The sequence below is a fragment of the Hydra vulgaris genome, chromosome 02 (assembly GCF_038396675.1).
Source record: "Hydra vulgaris chromosome 02, alternate assembly HydraT2T_AEP".
In the NCBI taxonomy this organism is placed as follows: domain Eukaryota; kingdom Metazoa; phylum Cnidaria; class Hydrozoa; order Anthoathecata; family Hydridae; genus Hydra; species Hydra vulgaris.
In genome coordinates, this window is record NC_088921.1 from 54,373,176 (window position 1) to 54,397,435 (window position 24,260).

The following is a 24,260-nucleotide window of genomic DNA, read 5'->3' on the forward strand; positions in this document are numbered from 1 at the left end:
TTTTTTTTTCCCTCTGAAAAAGTTTGTTTTGTGAGGGTGCAGGGCATTTGAAGAATGTCAGTTTGACTAAAAATGCACTTTTCTAATTATTTTTTTTAAAAGCCTATGGTGATGCAATCATCAAAAAGCCTATGGTGATGCAATCATCAGAAAATAACTAGTCATGTTATTGAAATTAAAACAATTTTGAGTGCTACTCTTCATAAAGTCATACAAAAATGTTTATGTAAGTATAAGGTGTTTGCTCTAGAATATTAGAAGAGGAAAGAATTTGTGTGCTCTATAAACAATAATTAATATAGTTTCTACAATAATTATCAAACCTTTTGAAGGGTTAAAAATTTATTATTCCTAAGTAAATTGTTATCAAAAAAATACAATATAATTCATGTTAAATTTATTTATTGTAATCATAAATAATATCCCAAAGCAGAAGAAAACAACTAAAAAAGTTTATATTGCCTAAATTAATTTAAATTAATCTTTTTTTGATTGGTTAACAAATGATTTCTTGTTGTGCTAATGTTGCTCTGATGAACCCATCTCTTCTATCTTTTCCAAATACCAATTGAGAAGCTCTTGTGACTTCTTGGACACGTCTTTTAATAACTTACCTATGTTGCCCAAGTACATCCAAATATAATTGTATTTTAAAAGTTAATTTGACAATAAACATGTAAGTGTATGTCTACTTCCAAACTTCAATTAATTAGATCAAAAAGTGAATCATCATTTTCATTATGTTTATGATGTTTTCTACTTCTTACATTAGCGTTTCCATATTCTGAATCTCCTCATAATTTTAAAATTGTTTTAACTGCAAATAGTCTTTCTGTTTTTTCTAGATTACATTTACACTATGAGCATTTCATGAAGATGATAAAACATAGGGCATTACAATGTCTTTAACTTTAAGTCTTTGATGACAAAGAAGTTTTAATTGCTTGAGTATATGGTCAGGGCTTTCAGTCCACTTAAACTTTACTTTGATTTCAAATGAAAGTGGCGCATAAACTCCAACGATGAACTCCTCCTGAAGTTGAAGACTTTGTTTCTGCAACTGAAAGTATGATTTCTGAGCACCAAAGTAAACATTCTATTTCCAAAATTCAACCATCTTGCATGCAAATGTGGCCCAATTTCTTTGTGATATATATATAAGATATAAGAGCATGCCCAAATATTGGACATCCTCCACCAATCATACTATATCCACCAAAAAAAAAAGTACAACCCACCCTAGTGTGCAGCAGTATTGTTTTCTTTTTTTTTTTCTTTTTTTTTTTTTGGTTTAATGATATTATATCTAGTAAAAAAAAAGTATACTCCTATGTGTGTTGTCTATTCAAACATAAAGTATACAAAAGTAATATTTAAAGTTGTGTGTGTGTTTTTTTTTTGTTTTTACAGACTAAAATGCTAATTTTAGTTTGTTTTTTGTTAACTTTATAACTAATTAAAGTTTAAAATATAATGTAATTACTATTGGTATGCATTAATTTAAAACTTGATGTTTTTTTTCCCATTATTTTATGTAAAGTTCGACGATGTTCCAGGAAAAGATGATTTAATAGGTTTAGAAGATTCATCAAAAGCTGGAATTTTTTCAAGCAAGACTACATTAAAAAATCGTTCCACAATTTTTAGTTTGGGAGGACGCGGACAAGTTTTAACTGATCTTCTAGAAGAACCTATAATTGTACCGCATACATCTCAAAAAACAGATAAAAGAGTAATAAAATGTTTAGAGTTTTAATTGATATCATAGTATGGTTATGTTGCTTAATCATGAATCATTTTTTCAAATTTAGTATTCGTATGAATGTCTTTTTCGAAGTCAGCATTTTGCATTGCTGGACAATGTTTGCAGAGAGTTTTTATTTTTATGTGACTTTTTTTTGGTGTCAGGCAATCAAGCAAATGAACTGTTTATATCTGTTATGGGTAAAGTTGTTACACTCTTCATGGCAAGTACTTTTTCTTCTAATGTAATTATTAAAGAATTTTTTTGTTCTTCATAATGTTTTATGATTTTTACTTAAACTAGATTTTTTTAAAAACTGCCTAGAAGCATATGGGCAACTATATTGCCTCAAGTTTTGATGCTATTGGAATTTTTTTGTGTATCCAAATTGTTCATCGTTACAAAATGATAATGATAAAGCGTGATGTACCTGTATTAGAAAGGTAGTAACTTTTTTCATTTTATTTTAATTTGATTCAGCAAAAGAGTTTTGTTAATCTTCTTTTAACTACAGCTATTGGTCAACTTTGTTAGACATGTTATGGCCGCGATTCATGAAGTTGGTTGAAATGAATGCACAGAGTGTTAAACAATTAGATTCTCAAAAACTTGGTCACATTGATATTCATCCTCATTATGTAATTATTTGAAATGTTGTTATACTATTTTGTTTACATGTTTCTACCTATGAAACTTGAAGCCTTTTATTCTAGATCACAAGAAGATATGCAGAGTTTTCTAGTGCAATAAATAACCTTAACGAAAACTTCCATGACGATCGAGTAACTTTTTAATAAAAATTTCATTGCTTATATTTTGAATTCTTTTTATAAAAATATCATTACAACACATTCTGAAAAATGACTGTTGAGAAGTTTGATTTAAAAAAATGTATTTTCTTTTTATTTAGGTTGGAAAATGTCTTGGGCAAATGCAACTCGAAGTAGAAAATTTTATACTTCGAAGAGCATCTGAGTTTGTTAAGCGAAAGCATCATCTTGTATTTTTGATAAATAATTATGATACTATGCTTCAAGTTATTGCGGTATTTTAATTTAAATTTATATAGTTTTTTTACTATAGTTTATAAAAAATATATAAATTTATTTTTATAAATAAATTTAATGACTGATTCTAACTAACTCTACTACTGAATTTAATCAGGTGGCAAGACATGTTTTTGTTGCATAAAAACGTTAGAAAATGTTTTTTTGCCTAAAAAACTTTAAATAAAGTTCTTTTTTATTTTACCAATAGTTAAAGGTTGTATGACATAATAGTTTTGCATAATAGTTTTTAATCACAGTAGTTTAATGTTACAATGCTTTATATATCCGAATGCTTTATATAATTTAACATTTCTGCAGTTTATTTATTTACTTATTTTTTTTGAAATGATGTTCATCAATATTTAGTTTTATTATTTTTCAAATTTTTAGGTAAATTTTATTTTTTGGTAACTTTTTTTGTAATATTTCTAATATTAATAATGTAAAGACGTTTTATCTTGCAATCTATAATTTTGATACCATTAATATATTATAAAAAAATTAGCTCGGTCATCAAATGGATAATTTACTTACTAGATTAGATTACTTGCATTAGTTACCAAAAAATAAAATTTTAAGTTACCAAAAAATAAAATTTTAATTGGGATTTTTTTTAAATGTAATAAATAATAATTTTAAAAATTTTTTACTATATTTTTATAACCTTAATAATCTAATAACATAATTTTTGTTTATTTTTTCCAAATTTTGTGCTTTAAAATTTAGGAAAAAACTAATGATGAAGCAAAACAAGGGTTTCATGAAACACTCAATAATAAAATAAGAGAATATGTTGAAGAGGTAAACAGGTTTTTTCATTTATATAGATATTATACCACTGTACATAAATGTATAAATTATACCAACATACATAAATGTAGAAAATATATACCACCATACACATAACTGTAGAAATTATAAACCAACATATATAAACATAGAAGGTATAGACTACCCTGTATTAGTGTAGAAGTTATAGACTGCCGCATAAATAGGAAAGTCATGTAAATGTACACTCTAGCAAAAAAGTTTGATATTTTCAATAAAGTTTTGAATTTTCCGAAAAAAATGCATCTAATAAAACTGCTTTGAAATTCAAGGATTCCAAAATCAAGGCAAAAGGGTCACTACATTTAAATTTAGAAAAAAATAAGTGATGTATTAAAGTATAAAACAAAAGTATCAATTTTGTTTCTGTTTTTTTCCAAACCACACTTTTAGATATTTAAAAATGCAATTCAAAAAATTGAATAAAAGGATTTAGGTTCAGCCCTCAGAATTAGGAAACATAAAGTCGACATTTAATGCCAAATTCCGACCCTAATTCCGAAAGTTGTAGGTTCAATAAACAGTTTAGTTATATTTAATTGTTTTATTGAAATTTTGGAACAATCGGCATTAGCATTATTGTTTAAAAAGTGATGAAATTAGAAAGTTAGAAATACATGTGCTTTTTAAAATATTATATACAGTGCAGATGATAGTGTTATAATTTTTTTAAATTTTTTATCTTTAAGGTGTTATCATCATACTTCATTGGTATGATGCGTTTTGTAAACGAAACAGAACCTTTAATAGAGAAAGGGCAATCAAGTCAAATCAAGGTTAATGAAGGTGATCTTTTTGTTACTTTTAACAGCTAAATTGTAAACAAATAGACAATACATTTCTCTATTTTGAATTGCATTCAATGTTGAATGTTGAAAGTTACTGTAAAGTTGTTTTTGTTTTATATTTCTAAATACATTTTTTAGGTTTAATTGAACAGATAATTCGTGATTTTTCTTTACATTGGAAGAGTGCAATAGAAAATTTAAATCAAGATATAATGAGATCATTCTCTAATTTTAAAAATGGAAATAACATTCTTCAGGTGTTTTGATTTGATTTTAATTTTTTATTTGCAAATTTATAACTACTCGTTTTTACTCTAAATTATAAATATTGTCACTAATATGATGATGGCATAAAAAATTATCATTAAAAGTGTTGAGAACTGTGTTCAAGAGTTCAAGTTTAAAGCTTTATAAAAAAAATTATATTGAAATTAAAATATAATTTAAAAAAAAAAGTTTTAAAACATAAATAATGTTTTTTTTGAATTGTAATATAAAATTTTAAAACATTAAAAAGATGTTATTAAAACATTAACGATATTTATTTTTTACCAAAGAAAATAAAATTATAACATAGCTACTTTATTTAAAAAATTTTGATCCAAAAGAAGTTAATTTTTTTTTAGCTAATATTTATTTACTGGTACTTTGTAATAAATTATATATTAGTTTTTTATTATCATCTATATAACTTATGAGAATAATGAGACAGCTATTGGCATACAGGCATATTTAAATATAATTAACCTTCTTTTTTACCAACATAAATGTTCTATTCTGATTGGTTACTTATTTATCTAGAAAAAAAATTTAACCTGCAAAATTGTATTTTGTGTTTGTATAATTTTTTTTTTTAAATTTTATTTCAGGCTACGTTAACCCAGCTTATTCAATACTACCATCGGTTTCAGAAGATTTTATCTAATACGCCATTCAATAGACTATCATCTCGTAGTGATTTGATTAATATTCATCACGTTATGGTTGAAGTTAAAAAACATAAAACAACTTTTTAGAATTGTGCATTTTCAGAGAATTGTATACTACCATATATTCTCTTGTATTTCTTTATATTTTTATGTTAGAAAAAAAGAGGAAATATTTTCTTTAGCTGTCTTCTTTTTTTTAACTTCTTTTTTTTTATTTTAGCGTATCAGTTGTACATGTTTAATGTTGTGAATCCTTTTTATTTCATTTTTATTTTCCACTTTTAGTTTTTGTTTTAAAATACTCTTAAAGCATTAATATTTTGAATTTTAAAAAGTGTTTGAACATAAAACTTACACAACGTTAGTTTAAAGAGATTTTTTCCAAAATAAATCTTGTTTTATTTTCTAGTATATAAATAAAAATTTATTTTGTTTTATTTATTTTTATTTTGTTAAATTTTGCTGACAAATTTTTATTAAAGTAGTTATAAATTAAAAAATTATAGTGTTGCTTTGCACTGTGGCAGTGTGTACATAAAATCTTTGACATTTTCTTTTTTTAATCAAAGTTGCACATACACGCATGCGTTATAGTTGCTATAAATTGTTATTGTAATATGTATTATTTGAATTGTAAATTTTTTGTATATATATATATAAATAATAAAAAACTTTAATTTTCCATGATTACCTTTTTTTGATGTTTTTTTGTTTTCTAAATATCAATTGTTTGTATTATTTTTTATATAATAATTAAAAATTTATATTTAATTAACAAAATGAACAAAGGAAAATTATTTAAATTTTTTGTATAATTTAAAAAAAAATAATTTCCTGTCCAACAAGGATAGATTGAATTTCTAAGAATGCTAGGGTTTTAAGTTCAATTTTTTTTAAATCTGGAATCTCCTACTCATAAAATGTTTAGAAGCTCATGAAAACTTAGGTACCTGGAATCTTTTTTTTAAGTTAGATTATGTATCATTTTAACCAGGAGTTTGGATAATTCAAGTTGAAAAATTAGTTTAAATTAATTTTTATCACTTCAATTATTTCTTAACATCAAGTTCTTTAACATTTTTTAGAACTTCAGTTAACATTTTTAGAACTCAGATAGAGGCTACAGAGTTTAGGTAAAAATAGGATTGTTTTAAGTCTTTTTGAAATTTTTGAGCCTTTTTTTGAATTTCATACTAAATTGTAAATTTTTGGAATAGTGATAATATCATTGACCAAAAAAATGAATAAAAGCTTTCAAAAAATTAACTTTTCAGAATAGCTTGCTAGGCTTTTTCCTTGTTATGTTCCATCAAAATTTATTGCGTTTTAAAGTTTTTTATTTTGACTGTAAAATATGTCAGTTTAATAACTAAGTTGAAGCAAACTAAAGAAGCTTCCGTTATTTGTTTAATGCCAACTGTAAAGTGATTGCATTATAGTTTACATTCAGTTTCAATGTTCCAGTGTCTTATATTAAATAATTAAAGTTTTTCAGAGAAAGAAAACATGGCATATAACTATGTTGTTACAGCACAAGAAGCAACTGCGATCAATGCTACAGTAACTGGTCACTTTACAGGCCCAACAGACTTAAATTTGATAGTTGCTAAAAATAATAAATTAGAGTTACATATGGTAACTCCTGAGGGTCTGCAACCTAAATTTGATTTAAATGTGTATGGGAGAGTAGCAGTTATGCAATTATTCAGACCTCAAGTGAGTTGTTTTAAGTTCAATATATATTTATATTTCATACTTAATACATAAACATACACATAAATAAGTATATAAATATAAACATAGATAAGTTTAAATAAAAATAAATTCATATATTTATATGAATTTAAAGTTTGTTGAATTTATCTGATAATCTGATTTATTTTAAATTATTTTTCGTATTCAGAATGAAAACCAAGATTTGCTTTTTATATTAACTGAGCGGTATCGAACTGCTATATTAGCTTATAAAGCAGAAACTGGTGATATTATAACAAAAGCTTATGGTGATGTGCAGGTAAAAACCTAAACTATTAAAAATGATTTTTCAATGAATATTTTGTTTTATTTATTCACAGCTGTTAAGTCTTTTGAATTCACAATTCTTATATACATCTCATACCTCTAGCATAAAGAATAATAAATTAAACACAGTTTTGTAATTAAACGCAGTTTTGTAATTAAACACAGTTTTTTTTTTTTTTTTTTTTTTTTGAGACAGCTTTGTAATTTTCTAGATTTAAATGTCAGATAAAGAAGTCATAAAAATTTAATTTTTTTGACTTCTTTATCTGACATTTTGAAATTACATCAACTTTGAAAGTTTTAATTTTTATTTATAAAGTTTAAGTTTAAAATTTTAAATATAATATGTTACATAAATTAAATAAGTTATATAAATTGGACTTTGATTAAATGCAAAGTTTTTATAAATAGTGTCAAAAAAAAGAAACAAGAAAAAAAAAAACGATAATAGATTAAATAAGACTTTATAGTTTGAATAAATAGAGATGTCAATGAATCAGAGTTTTTTATATACTGATACCACAATGTCACTATAAATGTCATAATGTCACTTAAATATTATGTCACTTAATGTTATAATGCCACTTTTTAGGTCATAATGTCACTTCATATGTCATAATGTCACCATAATGATACCTTAATGTCTAATGTACCATAATGTCACCATAGTGATATCTTAATGCCAAATTAGGATCTTAATGTCATTGAAATATCCTGTGAAAACCTCTTTAAGTATATATATCATTATCTATACATACCATTGTCCAAAGCATTTTTTGAGGTAATGTACATACCATTGTCTCAACCATTTTTTCTATAAATGTATTTTATTAGTAACTTAATTATGACTTTTAGAAGGATAAGATTTTTTTAAGAAACACTAGTTATGATCAATAAAAATTGGAAAATTATTTAATAGTTTTTCTTGATAGTTTGAGTAATACAAATGTACGATGTAATGCGTATTTTCTACAATCACACATTTTTAAACAATTTTCTATTCAAATGTAAATATAAAAGTTTTATGCAAATTTCTAAGTGTTTTTCCAAGAACTCTAAAATACTATTAATTTTGAGTTGATAGAAAAGTTCTTTATAAGTTTTTAGGGTTCCCACTCCTCATTAAAAACCTTAAATATCCTTTAAAAAACTCCTTAAAAGTCCTTAAATAACTTTTAAAAAAGTTAAAATTTGACTGCTCTCCTTAATTTCTCCTTACTTTCTTTTTTTTTTTTATCATCTAGGAAATTTTATTAAAGCAAATGGATTATACTTATCTATAGAGAAGCATAGTTACATCTTTGATGAGTTAAAATCCTATACTTTTGTTATATATATATATATATATATATATATATATATATATATATATATATATATATATATATATATATATTTATATATATACACACACATATATATCTTATATCAGCCCTCTGAGTATTAGAGTAAGTTTTTTAATGTATTTTTTTGGCTTTTTGTATTTAACTTTCACTTTCTTTAAATAATTTTATTTTGTTTTCTTAACAAGTTAACACCATGCTATAAGGGATAAGTATTTATTGACCCTCTTTTTTAATTAAAGCTATATATATATATGTATGTATGTATGTATGTATGTATGTATGTATGTATGTATGTATGTATGTATGTATATATATATATATATATATATATATATATAAATACACTTAATTATAGCTAAATATATATACTTTAGGGAAATAACCATTAGCAAGATGCTAAACAAACTTCATATTAAAAAGATTGTTATATTATTTCACTAATTACCTTAAGATGCCTAAATATAAAAGTTTCCGGAATATTTCGTTAGATAATGATAGTTGCACTTCTTGATTTCAGAAAGATAAATATACCAGCCTTGCAAGATGCAAATTTTGTTTCAAATTGTTCTCATTAGCAGGCATGGGTATAAAGGCTCTTTTACCCATTTTACCCATTGAAAGTTTCCGCATCTCTGCATTCCGGATTTTACCAATGCCCAATATAAATTATTTTGCAATAATCAAAATTTTTTCGTGCTTTTTTAAAATTTGAATCGTGCAAATTTGATTTTTTAACTATGACTTTAATTAAATAAAGCTAAATATTAAATAATCACCTAAGTACCTTAGATGTATAAATGTATTGATGGAAACACTTGATTTATCAAATTGTGCAAAAAATCTGTTGCAGCAGAGTAAAATATTTTTTACGGTTAAACCACACTTACGGAGTGCAAAACTTATTAAGAATTTTAAAAAACCATATTGGTAACTCTAGGAAATTTCTATACTATAATTTTACACTTTGCTACACACCTAGATCTTGAATAAAGTCTTTAATATTCCTAATAAGTTTAAAAAAATCATATATTCAAATGTGTAATTGTATGAAATAATATGATGTAAAGCGATTGCCTAAAGAGGGTTATGTTATTGTGTTCAAAGAGACTTTGCAATCAGTACCACAAAAGTCTACCTCATCAAAGCAATATATCATTTCAGATATGCTTCAGAAGGAAGCAGTTTTGAAAGCAGAATTAATTTGGTATTTAAATATTGTTCAAAGCAAATACTCTTTTAGATCAAGTGAGAATAAGTCCAAACAATTTGCTTTGATGTTTCCAGATAGCAAAATGGCCAGCGACTTTTTATGTGGTCGAACAAAATCTGGCTATATTGTAACTCATGGTCTTGCCCCTTATTTAAAAAAATTCTGATAAAAGATCTTACCCTGCTGGATAACTTTGTATGTCTTTTTGATAAGCCTTACAATAAAGTTGTAAAGAAAGGTCAAATAGACTTACATGTGCGCTATTGGAATGAAGAGAGGAATACTGTTTGTACAAGATATTATAGTTCAGAGTTCATGGGAAAAGCTGCAGCCCCAGATATTCTAAATATGTTTAAATCCTGCATGACTAGTTTAAATGCTGAAAAAATGCTTCAAGTTTCTATGGATATCTCTAATGTAAATAAACTGTTTTTGGAAATGCTCAACAAAGAATGTCATAACAATGAATTAAATACACTCATTGATATTGCCTGTGGTTTACATACTATCAATGGGTCCTTACAAACTGGTGATACTACAGATTGGAACTTAAAGAAGTTAATGTCTTTAATGTACTAAATGTCTTCAATGTATCAAAGTCCATCAAGAGCAGGTGATTATGAAAGAATAGCTGAGGCAACATATTTTCCTTACATATTTTGTAGCACTTGACAGGCTAAAAATCAAAGTGTTGCCAAGAAAGCAATAGAGGTTTGGTCAAAAGTAGTCTTGTTGACTACTGGAAGTCTTTACCAAAGAGTAAGGAACCTGGACTTGGTAAATCAGGGCAAAATACCAACTTTGAACATCTAAGTACTCAAACAAATAAAGTTTTAGTTTCTTTAAAGTTGAAGTTTTTTGAAGAAATTAGTGGCAGTCTAAATACATTCCTTGGTAGGTGATATTTGATACAGATGCAATGTTATTGCTTTTTATGTAATATATTTTGTTTTATTACAAAAGTATAGAAATATTCTGAGATATTCTTTTCATATTATTTTTAAAATTTTGAGAAAAAATCGCAAAATGTTATTTTCAATCTTGCATTTTTTTTTTCTTCAAGTTTCTTTTCAAACTGATAAACCAACGGCTCCTTTTCTGGTGGTGACTCTTGAAGAACTATTACGCAACTTTTATGCGAAGTTCATTTGGTTAGATGTTTCTTTTAAATGACAAAACTACAACGTCTTTGTTAAAAATAGATTTGTTTAATTACACAAACTGGCTTTCAACCAGCAAGATTAATGTTAGTTTTTCATTGAAGGATTATCTGCAGCAATTCAAAAGTAAGACAAAGATTACTGATGTTCAAATGGACAAGTTCAAAAAGGAAATATGTAATTTTGGTGTCTCAATGTGAAATCATATTATATGGAAAAGCCCTTTGTCTTCACTGGTTGCTTGCTGTCTGGTGTGTATTTCTCCATTGTTTGTGGTTGAATATCACAGAAAAGTGTGATTATTTTTTTGACAAACTGTTGATGAAGCTTGTTACTTTCAAGAAAATTAGAGCTTCTGTTGGTGATTTAGCTAAGGAAGAATATTCCAGATTCTGTAAAAGTATGGTCGTTAATAACAAAAGTATTTTTGACTTTTGATAAAGATATGGATTGTTTGGACTACTTTTTGTGGGAATACACTGATTTAAAGATGTATGCAAATCTACAGCACATTTTTAAATTGTCCTCATTTTATCGCATGGACAAGCTCAAGTTGAATGTGGTTTTAACAGCAACAAAAGTCTGAAAGATGACAATATGTCCAAGATTACCTCACATTTCATGGGTTCATGGCTCATGAAGTTGAAATAACAAAAGATTAATTAGATTACTGCAAACAAAAAAAGAAGTATTTTGATGATCAATGTTCAAAAACCCTGTCTATAGAAAAAACATTGAAAAAGGAAGCAAAAGGAAAAGTTATGGAAGATATTGAAATTGTCAATACTTAAATTTGACAGACATTATCTATAATTGAGAATTTAAAGAAGTCATCTGATGAAACTGGATTCCGTGCTGAAAAAAGAATAGCCTTAGGTTTATGCCTTGAATATAAATGTTTTTTTAGTTTATATCACCAAATGTAATATCATTATTTAATGATTCCTTTTCCATTCAGATGACATTAAAGCTGATATATCATAATCTAATGCATTAAAAAGAGCCACTTGCAAAAAACAAGAGTTACTAGAGAAGCTATATGTTAAAAAAAAGAAACTTGTTGGAAAAAAAAAAAAAATTATATGTTGACGATGATATATATATATATATATATATATATATATATATATATATATATATATATATATATATATATATATATATATTCATTTATAATAGTTTATCTATTTGTATTTAAAATTTATAGAAAAAAGAAAGATTCTGTTTTTAATATAATTGTTTTCTCCTTAATTCTCCTTACTTTTTCCTTCAAAAAATTGTCGTTCGCGAACGAATCTCCTTAAATATTAGGAAAATATCTCCTTAAATCTCCTTAAAATCCTTAATTTTAGCCCCAGTTTTAATAATGGGAATCCTGGTTTTGAAATACAAAAATATCAACAATATTTTTTTGGTTTAAAATTTTTAGATGACCAACTATTAGCTAAATGAAAATGTTTTTTATCATAATTGATTGACAAATTATTGATTGTCATGACTGATTTACAAATGATTATCATGATTGATTGACAAATGATTATCATGACTGATTGACAAATAACTGATTATCATAACTGATTGACAAATGATTGATTATCATGACTGATTGACAGATGATTGATTATCATGACTGATTGACAAATGATTGATTATCATGACTGATTGACAGATGATTGATTATCATGACTGATTGACAAATGATTGATTATCATAGTTGATTGACAAATGATTGATTATCATAGTTGATTGACAAATGATTGATTATCATGACTGATTGACAAATGATTGATTATCATAGTTGATTGACAAATGATTGATTATCATAACTGATTGACAAATGATTATCATGACTGATTGACAAATGATTATCATGACTGATTGACAAATGATTGATTATCATGACTGATTGACAAATGATTGATTATCATGACTGGTTGACAAATAACTGCTTATCATTACTAATTGACAAATGATTGATCTGCAATTTAATTTCAATTTCCTGCTGAGCTATTACAAAGAAAACATTCCAATTTTTTTATTAAGTATTCAAAAGAAAATTTAAAAAGCAAAATTTTAAATTCAGCATTTTAAGAAATGTAAACTTTCACTGCACCATAAGAAGTTTAGGTACTTTTCTGCATGAGTGCAGAAAATTAGGAAACTGGAATAAAGGAAAAAAATGATGTGTAAAGCTTTACAACTTTAACAAATCATAGGCCATAACAAATTATATTTAGAAAAATTAAAGGAAAAGCATCTTCTCAACTTAGCTGGCGGCTTCAAAAATGTGTTTGAAGTCTTCATTTTTATATTAAAGTTCTGAAAAGTTGTGTACAAAGTATTTAACAGTTCTTGGTCTGAAATTTAGAGAGAGTTGCAGAACAAGATCCAGTTAGGGCTGAACAAGTTGTTGCAGTAATTGTTTCTCATAATGGAACTTTAGTCAACAGTGTAAAAAGCAAATTAGAAGAGGTGTAATAATTAGTATTTCTAAATAATTAATAACTAAGAGGTGTAATATTTAGTATTTCTAAATAAGTAATTCTAAATATAAAAACATGTTTTTTAAGTTTCATAACTTTGTAAGTCAGAAAAAATGTTATGTATTTTGTCACATACTAAAATTTGCTACAAATTCAATGGAACACTTGGCTTAACTTAAATGACTCCTGAATCAAATTAGTTTGAATTAATCAGTAGAACCCAATTTTTTGGCAAATGTTTTACAGATAGGACAAAACTCCTCAATCATTTCGCTTCCACTTTCACAGGTAACAATCAATAATGTCTAAAGTTGTTAGTAATCATAGCGATATCCTTAAAACAACATTTCTGTAATCTTAAAGCTGGGAATTAACTATTCTGTAATCTTAAGGCTGGGAATTGATAGAGAGGTTTATTTTTGAAAGTAAGTTTTAAAATCATCTTGCTTGATGAGAGAGAAAATTTGTTAAGCCGTCTTGTGCAGGAAAAAAGCCAATTTGAAGTATCCTTTAACTAGTTCAGCAAATCCTGGTTGCACTCTTCTAGTAGACATCAGAAACTTAACCCAAATTATAAAAAAAATATTGGTTCAATAAATGTTTGCTTTGTAACTTGCCAACATCATCTGTAGAATTTAATCCCCTAGCACCGAGTATATATGCTTTTGGTATGAAGTTTTATAGTAAGTAAACTTTGAGAAAACTTAAAGTGTACTTACTATGGTCAACAATGAATCTTTGGTTGTGTAAAGAAAGCAGCATTCGAGGCCTAATAGCTCGGCAGTGACATACATAAATCAAGAGAGTTAAAAAATATAACTAACTTGCCACTGTTTTAGTTTCCAGATCAAATATGTATGCTTCCACCTTTGATATTATTTAATATTTCTATTGTTTCACCTTCGATATTATTCCACCTTTGATATTATTTAGTATTTCAATTGATGTATGTACTGAAGCACCAACAAATATTTATTTTAGTATGACATCATTAATAGCATTTCATGTTAAGTATTAATTTTATATATATATATATATGTATATATATATATATATTTATCTTTATTTTTTTAATAAAATGTTTTTATTTTTATTTTTTTTACTGTAAATCATGCACTAGTTGTCAGAAAGTCTTTCCGTATTTTGTTGACAAAAAGTAAAAAGTAAAATGCAAGACCGGAATTTTTTTTTTATTACTTGATAGACTGCCTACCCCAACCAAACCCTCAGTCGATGTAGCAGCACTCCCTTGGAGGTCAGGCTAAAAGATAGTCAATGTAGCAGCACTCCATTGCGAGTCAGGCTATAAGGTAGTCGATGTAGCAACACTCCGTGCATGATTTACAGTAAAAAAAATTTAAATAAAAACATTTTATTTAAAAAAATAAAGATAAAAACATTGTTTATATTATTAAAAACATTCAGAATGTTTTAAAAACATTCAAAATCATTTAAAAACATTCAGGTCAATTAAATTTGCGTTTTTGTGGGTTTTTTAAAAAACGATTAGTTTGTAATTAAATTAATGGTTTTAACTTTCTGAATTCCGTACTCTCAAATGCAACAATTTAAAGAACTATATATATATATATATATATATATATATATATATATATATATATATATATATATATATATATCTATATATATATATATATATATATACACACACACATATATACATATATATCAATATATATGTATATATATATCAATATATATGTATATATATCAATATATATGTATATATATCAATATATATGTATATATATCAATATATATGTATATATATATATATCAATATATATGTATATATATATATATCAATATATATGTATATATATATCAATATATATATATATATATATATATATATATATATATTATATATATATATATATATATATATATATATATATATATATATATATATATATATATATATATAGAACCCTTAGATGTTGTCCGAAAGTTTTTTCCATATTTTGTTGACAAAAAGTAAAAATTAAAATGCAAGACCGGAATTTTTTTTTTTATTAATTGATAGACTGCCTGCCCCAACCAAACCCTCAGTCGATGTAGCAGCACTCTGTTGCGAGTCAGGCTATTTGTCAGTCGATATAGCAGCACTCCCTTGCGAGTCAGGCTATTTGTCAGTCGATGTAGCAGCACTCCCTTGCGAGTCAGGCTATTTGTCAGTCGATGTAGCAGCACTCCCTTGCGAGTCAGGCTATTTGTCAGTCGATTTAGCAGCACTCCCTTGCGAGTCAGGCTATTTGTCAGTCGATGTAGCAGCACCCCCTTGCGAGTCAGGCTATAAGATAGTCGATGTAGCAACACTCCACGCATGATTTACAGTAAAAAAAATTAAAATAAAAACATTGTTTATATTGTTAAAAACATTCAGAATGTTTTAAAAACATTCAGAATGTTTTTAAAAACATTCAGAATGTTTTTAAAAACATTCTGGTCAATTAAATTTGCGTTTTTGTGGTTTTTTTATATAACAATTAATTTGTAATTAAGTTAATGGTTTTGACTTTCGCCCAACACGAAAATGTTGGACGAAAGTCAAAAGTAATTAAAAGTGACGTATGTGTTGGCGTAAGAATCACTTTTTTCCTTCCGCTCTTCCAAAAGCCAACAAACTATAGATCTATATATATATATATATATATATATATATATATATATATATATATATATATATATATATATATATATATATATATATATATATATATAAATACATCAACTTGTTTCTCAGCTACGCAGAAAAACAACTTGATATATATATCCACTGCATATATGTATATCCGCAGCAGATATATTTTAATTTGTTTCTCCGCACAGCAGCCTTGTTTATCAAGGTTCATGTTTTGGAGGCTGCTTGGGGAGGTGAATTAACATTAAAATATATGTATAGTTCTTCATATCTAGATAATACCTGCCTAAACTCTCACTTGATGTGTGTATTAAATCCCTGCAGCTACCTAATGCAGTATAGTATCATCAATGATGTTTTATGCAATGCATTTTAAGTACGCAAAGATATATATATGTATATATCTTTTAGCATTTTTTTTTTTGTTTTTTTTTATCTATTATGAAGTATCTTAATTTTTTTAAATTTGTCATATTATAATTATATTATAACTTAGGATAAAATTGGCCGGCCAAGTGACACTGGAATGATAGGTATAATTGACCCACAGTGTCGAATGATAGCTTTACATATATATGATGGATTATTAAAAGTTATTCCTTTGGATCTTGGTTCAAACATGGAATTAAAAGCATTCAATATTAGGTACTCAAATTTATTAAAACTTTTTTCAAAATGAATTTTGAAGTGCCTATAAATGCTGCATAAGGTATTTTTATTTAAATTTTTTATAGTTTGTCCTTTGAATTATGCTTAGTTGTTAATGTTTTAGCTGAAATTTATATTTTAATTCCTGAGTAGAAATTAATTTGCTATTTTGCATTCAGAAAGTTTTATAAAACAAGTACATGTAGTTGTTTTAAAAAAACACATACTTGCATTTTAATACCTATGTGTCATAAAAAAAGAAAATGAATTGCTTTTGGTTTTTTATTTTTTACAAGAAAATATGATTATGTTTTTAACTTCAGTTTTATTGTAAAAGCAGAAAATACTTTTGTTAATCATATTTTTTACTTAGAGTATTTATTGTAATATTTATACATTAGACTTAAAGGTTTGTTTTTTACATTAGATTGGAAGAACTCCATGTTGTTGATATTCAATTTCTATATGGTTCATTTACACATCCTACTATAATTTTAGTGTATCAAGTAATTTCATTTTTTCAGTTTGATCAATAACTGTGACTATTTTGAATTGATGCATTTCTCCAGTTTTGCAATTTAAAAAAAATCCAAAGTATTTGAAAAGTTTGTTATCTTTTCTCTTAGTTTGGATTAGTTTTATATATTATTTCAAAAATTAATTTTTTTAATTATTAACTCTACTTTAATAGGATACACACGGAAGGCATGTTAAAACGTATGGTATCTCACTGGCTGATAAAGAGTTTAAACGGGGACCATGGAAGCAAGACAATGTTGAACTAGAAGCTTGTATGCTAATCACAGGTATATATATATATATATTTCCGTAATAGAGGTTTAAAATTGAAATGCTTTTTTCTCTAACAGTTTTTCAAATTGATCTTAAATTTTGTAGAAAAGAATTAAAAAGAAAGAGGAAGAAAATGTTTTTTTGTCATTAATGTTGCTTTAACAAAAATACATAATGCTAACCAAACACTAAGTTGATTAAGTCAGTATTATTGATTAAGTAGCCATTTCAGATGGCTACTAGATGGCTTTAAAATTTTTAAATATAATATAGTTCTGATATTTTTTTATATGTGGATAAAGTAGATCAGGATAGGGTGTGAAAAAGTATATGGTTGTAAATGTAGATTTTATAGAGGTGTCCCAATAATTTTGAAGTCTCAAAACTAATTTTTTTTATTAAAATAAAACGAAACTTTTTGTTTTATTTTAATAAAAAAACTCTGAAATAAACCCCTATTTCTGAAATATGATTTTTTTTTAATTGAGTTTGCTGCTCAGAGAAACATATATATATATATGTGTGTGTGTGTGTGTGCGTGCATCTGTATATTGTGTGTCTATATCAACCCTCTGATTTAGAAAAAATAAGGTAAGCAATAATTTGCTAACCTCAATCTTTTAAAAGTCAGCATCAGGTCAGCAAAAAAAAGGTCTTTTCATAAAACATAGAAATGAGGTCGGCAATTTTTTGCCAACTTCAAACACTTTTTCATCTGCAGTTAGGTCGACCCTATTTTTGAGAGCTGGTCTATATATATATATATATATATATATATATATATATATATATATACATAATAACAATAATAAAAATAATCAAATATAATTGGTCAAGTTTGCTGCAAAATATATATGTTAGGGTGGCTCAAAAAACAACATTTTCTGAAAGTGTTTGATGGTACTCTCTAATGGTATATAATAAATACAAAATTTAAAAAATTTTTGCACAAAAAAAATTTTCAGGGGTTGCTCAAGACCCTTAAAGATCGATGGGTCCCTAATATTTTGAAAAAAAAAGTTCTTTAAAGTAGTAATCTTTATATAAAATGGTTATTGTTTTTTAATGTTTTATACAATTTCACCTCTTTTGGGACCCAACATAATATGCTTTTAAAAACTTTTTTTTTCAAAACATTAGGGACCCGTCTGATGTTTAAGGGTCTTGAGCGAACCCTAAAAATTTTTTTAATTTTGTATTAATTTATTATATAGAACACCATTAAGCACTTTCAAAAAATGTTGTTTTATGAGCCACCCTAATATATGTGTGTGTGTGCATGTATATATAATGTGTGTCTGTATACATATATGTGTGTGTGTGAGTGCGTCTGTATATTGTGTGTCTATATATATATATATATATATATATATATATATATATATATATATATATATATATATATATATATATATATATATATATATATTTATTCATTTATATATATGTATAATAATCAAATATAATTAATCAAGTTTGCTGCGAATATGCAAAATTTTTATATTTTCCTTTTAACTCTTGATAAATCTTTTCACTTTTACGTACAGCAGTTTTATAATATTATTTTGAATCACACTAATCAAGCGATCATTTTTTAACAACCCGCTAAGAAAAATGTAAAGTTATACTTTTTTTTCTTAGAAAAATCTTTTTCTAAAAACCAAAACACCTTTTCTTTAAACTAAAACACCCACTATAAAAAACTAAAACACCCACTATAAAAAACTAAAACACCCACTATAAAAAACTAAAACACCCACTATAAAAAACTAAAACACCCACTATAAAAAAGGAAAACTATTTTCTTAGCTAATAATTTTGTTACTTTTTTCTTATTAAAAACTTTACTTTTTTCATTTATGTTAATAAACTATCATTTGTTTTGGTTTTATTTATTTTATTTTTATTTTTTTTATACTTAAAACCAAAGATTGTTATGGTCTCAAAACTATTTTTATACCAATAATCAAAAACATTTAGTTGCTAACTTTATAATTTAAATTTTCCGTTTTTGAAAGTATTTTAATATTTTATTATTAAGTTTGCCTTGCAAATCTTGCTGATCAAATTTGATTGAAAAGAATTGATATTGGAAGATCAAAACATCATTTTTTATCAAATTTAGCTAATCAATGATTGTTGATCAGCTGTTATTTCCAGCACTGATATATATATATATATATATATATATATATATATATATATATATATATATATATATATATATATATATATATATATATATATATATTGTTGTTTTGATTATGTAATAATAATCAATTTTTTTGATTTGAGAGTGATCAATATAAAGTGAAATAATCACAAAATAGATCAATAAATAAATAAAAAAGTAAGATGAAAAAAAAAAAAAAACTTTTTTACGGTACTTAAAGTTTCATGCTGTTTGCGGCACTCATCAGCCATATATTTAAATCAAGAAAAAACCGTTCAAAAATACAATTAAAAAACCGTTACAAAATTAAAAAAATAATGGAATGAGTTCTGACGTCAAATAATAATAATAGTAATAATAATGACAATAATAATAAAAATAATAATAATATGGAAAAACATCTTTTTTAATCGCCAGTGTCATATTGGGAAAGAAGGAATCTGTTTCTATGTCTACACTTAGAAACAATCTCACTCCTTTTATTCAATAAATTAGTAGTTTTATAATATTAGAATTTCATATTTTTTGGTAAGACATAATTTGCAAGATTTGGATGTTGGATTATATGCTTTACACCGCCTGAGAATTTTCCACTTAACTATAGGAACTAAATTAGCTTCTTTTAACTTCCATACATGTTTTGAGAGTTCAGTATCATTTTTGTATTTAGAGATGTTAAATGATTTAACGTGATTAGCGTATCTTAATTTAAAAGGAGTCTCACTTATCCCAATGTAGGATTTTTCATTAAAAGATGAATCAAGATTATCAGTTGTAACAGTTGCTTGATATACAATGTTGCTTGTTAAACATTTATTAAACAACGGACAGAGATTTTTATTATAGCAGTTACAGCCCTGTTGATTAAGGTTTTTATTGTTGCATAAAATGTATTTATTGTGCGAATTTATGATAGATTTTACACTTGGCATACAACTGTAACTAACTTTGACTGTGTTCCTGTTAAAGATTTTATGCAGTTTATTATTATTAGGAAAATGTTTGTCAATAAGTTTCAAAAAACATTTTCCCACTTAGGTGCTAACGTTTTTACTAAATGGAGGGTTAAACCAAATGATGTTGCGGGCTCTGTTCCGTTTTGGAGTTGATATTGTTATAGGATTATATGTTAGACTACATTTATAACCAGACTTTAATAAAGCTTCATTATATAGAGGAATAGTATTTTGAAATATTTCTTTGTTAGATGAATTTGTAGACAATTTAAGTTCAATCGAATGTGGTATTTGTTTTAATATACTTGGCGGGTGATTTGAATCAGCATGGATGTAATTTAAAGTATTATCAGGTTTGAAATAAGGTTTAAAAGTGCAGTCACTAAGGTTTAGAGTCATGTCGAGGTAGTTAACAATTTTCATGTTGCATTGTATAGAAATCCGTAAGCCATTGCATTTAAATATTTCGACAATATGCTTTTTTATTTTTTCCATTTGAGGGCCGCTTTTTTTACTAAAAACTGCCAAGCCATTGTCACGGTATAAACCAACCTCAAACTTGTTATAAAATTTTGAAATTTGAAAAAGAAGAAATGTTCCTACCAGCTCACAAACCTCTGCACCGTCGAACGCTCCCATGGAAACATCAAATAAACCACTTGATTGCTTTATCCAAATTCGATCATTATTAAAAAAGTAAAGACTTACTTGCATGAAAAATTAGTGATATGTTCTCTTTTTTTACATAAAAAAATAAAATTTAAAAATATAAAAAAATAACCAACATAAAAAAATAAATTTAGATAAGATAACTAAAATAATTGACAAATATTTTAGTTATCTTATCTAAATATTTTTAAATTTATGTTTTTATATATATATATATATATATATATATATATATATATATATATATATATATATATATATATATACATATATATATATATATATATATATATATATATATATATATATATATATATATATATATATATATATTTATTTATTTATTTGGTATTACTTTGATATTACTTTGTATTGTATATAAGTAATACATAATACTCTGTATTACATAATCTTTATTAAATATTATACTTTGTTTAGTACCTAAACCCATTGAAGGAGCCTTAATTGTTGGACATGAGTCCATTACTTATCATAAAGGAGAGACTTATCTAGCGGTGGCACCTCCTGCTATGAAAGTAATTATTTAATGTGAATGGTTGAATTTTTGAAATTATTATTACTTGTTAATCTTGTTTTTGATTTTTTAAATTTTTAATTTGTTAGTATTTTATATATATATATATATTTTAAGTAATAATAGTAATAAAACTATATTTTTGATTTTCAGCAAAGCTCATTAAGTTGTTATGGCCGAGTTGATAAAGAAGGTTTAAGATACTTACTTGGTGATACATCTGGTCGCATTTTCATGCTATTTTTGGATTATCAAACAAAAACTTCAGAAGTAAAAGATCTTAAATTAGAGCTTCTTGGGGAGGTATTTCAATATTTATAAAGTTTTTATTTTCTCGTCTCTAATCTTTTTCAAATAAAACTTTTAATTTTAAAAAATTAGAAATAAAAAATGTTACTTTTATCTTTAAAATGTATTAATTTAAGTTGGTATTGCGTAACTGAAACATTTGAAATAATATTGATTTTAACCAGGCTTTGTTGACACCTATAAAAAATCAAAAATCACATTAGTATTTATGTTTTTATAAAGTGCTTAGTTTGGTATTTTAGTCAATGCTTCTAATGCATCTTTTAAATTTGCATGATAATTTTTTTTTTTTAAATTTGTACATTGTTATTTTTAATTTTTACATTTGTACATTGTTCACTGTTTAATACAAAATTGAATAAGATGTAAAAACTTTTACTTTATTATTTAATATCAGTTTCATACTTGCAGAAAAATAGACACTGATATCCTTGTGATGATTTTTCTGATTTTTTTCTCTAAATGTTTTAGCAGTGAGTACCATTGGGCATAAAAGTTCATTCAACCATCGTAGGTTTCTTCCACCTTACAATCACATCTATAATGATCATTACATATTTGGTGACTTGTTGATATACAGTAGTGTGCAAAACTTTCGAAACAGCAACTTTTTCTCAGTTTTCAACACATAACTTTTCACAAGCCTTCTTAAGTATGCTTAAATCTTTACCAAATGTGCTCTATTATCATTTCAATTCAAAATGCAAACCACAACAATTGTAAAATTTAACCATTAATTAAAGTTTAGTTGTTTTTTGAAAAGGCTTCCACGCAAAAGTATAAAAACAGTATCATACCCTGCAATTAAATAAAATTTTTGAAGACAAAAGCAAAATTAAAGGCCAAAAATATTTGTGAAATTTGATTAAAGAATATTTGTATAATATTCCTCAGGATGTTCTCGTTCATTAAGTAGGTATAATTATTCCTTGCTGTGATGCAATTTTAAAGGCAAGTAGATATGTCACCAAAAACTTGATGAAACTATTTTATTGAAAAATTGTAATTTTGTGAATTTTCGTAAAAATTTTAGCTTTTTTGAAAAAAATATTAATCAAAATTTAGTTGTTAAACTTTGGCACAGAAGTTTTTCAAAAAATAAAAAAATAAGTTTTAACTAATTGTTGAATTTTACAATCTTTGTTATTTTTTTAATTGAAATAATATAAAGTATGTTTGATAAAAATTTCAGATTAAAAACATATAAACTGCAAAGTAATACAACATTTTGACTCTCAATCATTTCGATCAAACAAATTTTTTCTAATCACTAAAGAGTTTTATCTTTGATCCATTTTTAAAATTGCTTCTTATGAAGTTGTGCCTATAAATGTAAAAACCAATATCTGAAGATCTACATGGTTGGTCATAAATTAGAGCTCACTTATTTTATTTTTTTTTAATAAAACAATTCAAAATAACTTTTTAAAAGAAAAACAATAAAAAAAACAAAACATTTTGTTATTTTGATAAGCCACTTTTTAGTATATACAGTGGTGTACTCTCCAGTTTAAAAATTCATTTTACTAATGAAAAACAATAGAGATTCAGTGTTATCAATGATTCAACGTGATTCTCGTGATTCAAAATGCAACTATAAAGTTTAAAAAATAATACATTAGCATTTGGAAAGAAAATGTAATTTTAAAAATCATTTTACATTGAGAAGAAAAGTGCTTCAAAATGCAACAACAATGTTTAACAAACAGTATAGTCACACTTGGAAATATTAAATCATGTGTTGGCTGCGTTTTATTTTTATTTAGTTTAGTAAAATTGTTTAACTCACTGTAGTGTACTCATTATTATACAAATTTTATACTACTTTAAATGCTTTTTCAAGTTTTCTTTTAAATAAATTCAAAGAATAAAATCTTCAATGATCAAAATATGGTTTTAATAATAAACACACTTTTGTAAGTAACAAAATGTCTGGCCATCATATGGGGCTACT

The 24,260-nt window shown here is 25.4% G+C and overlaps 2 protein-coding genes across 2 annotated transcripts in view; both read left to right on the top strand.

Moving 5' to 3' along the window:
* Positions 1 to 5,517, top strand: part of LOC100201904 (vacuolar protein sorting-associated protein 52 homolog) — a 41,580-nt gene extending 36,063 nt beyond the window's left edge. Inside the window, exons 12-21 of the mRNA XM_065791393.1 lie at positions 1,541 to 1,732; positions 1,812 to 1,967; positions 2,069 to 2,187; positions 2,259 to 2,382; positions 2,458 to 2,526; positions 2,655 to 2,789; positions 3,520 to 3,594; positions 4,311 to 4,407; positions 4,548 to 4,666; positions 5,279 to 5,517. Coding sequence (XP_065647465.1) covers positions 1,541 to 1,732; positions 1,812 to 1,967; positions 2,069 to 2,187; positions 2,259 to 2,382; positions 2,458 to 2,526; positions 2,655 to 2,789; positions 3,520 to 3,594; positions 4,311 to 4,407; positions 4,548 to 4,666; positions 5,279 to 5,425 — 1,233 coding nt within the window. The 3' untranslated portion in view covers positions 5,426 to 5,517. The remainder of the gene's footprint in view (positions 1 to 1,540; positions 1,733 to 1,811; positions 1,968 to 2,068; positions 2,188 to 2,258; positions 2,383 to 2,457; positions 2,527 to 2,654; positions 2,790 to 3,519; positions 3,595 to 4,310; positions 4,408 to 4,547; positions 4,667 to 5,278) is intronic.
* Positions 5,518 to 6,697: 1,180 nt separating this feature from the next.
* The window catches only part of LOC100203542 (DNA damage-binding protein 1), a 52,185-nt gene continuing 34,622 nt past the window's right edge, over positions 6,698 to 24,260 (top strand). The window contains exons 1-7 of the mRNA XM_065791394.1: positions 6,698 to 7,054; positions 7,242 to 7,352; positions 16,721 to 16,869; positions 17,300 to 17,378; positions 17,564 to 17,678; positions 21,901 to 21,998; positions 22,151 to 22,300. Coding sequence (XP_065647466.1) covers positions 6,845 to 7,054; positions 7,242 to 7,352; positions 16,721 to 16,869; positions 17,300 to 17,378; positions 17,564 to 17,678; positions 21,901 to 21,998; positions 22,151 to 22,300 — 912 coding nt within the window. The 5' untranslated portion in view covers positions 6,698 to 6,844. The remainder of the gene's footprint in view (positions 7,055 to 7,241; positions 7,353 to 16,720; positions 16,870 to 17,299; positions 17,379 to 17,563; positions 17,679 to 21,900; positions 21,999 to 22,150; positions 22,301 to 24,260) is intronic.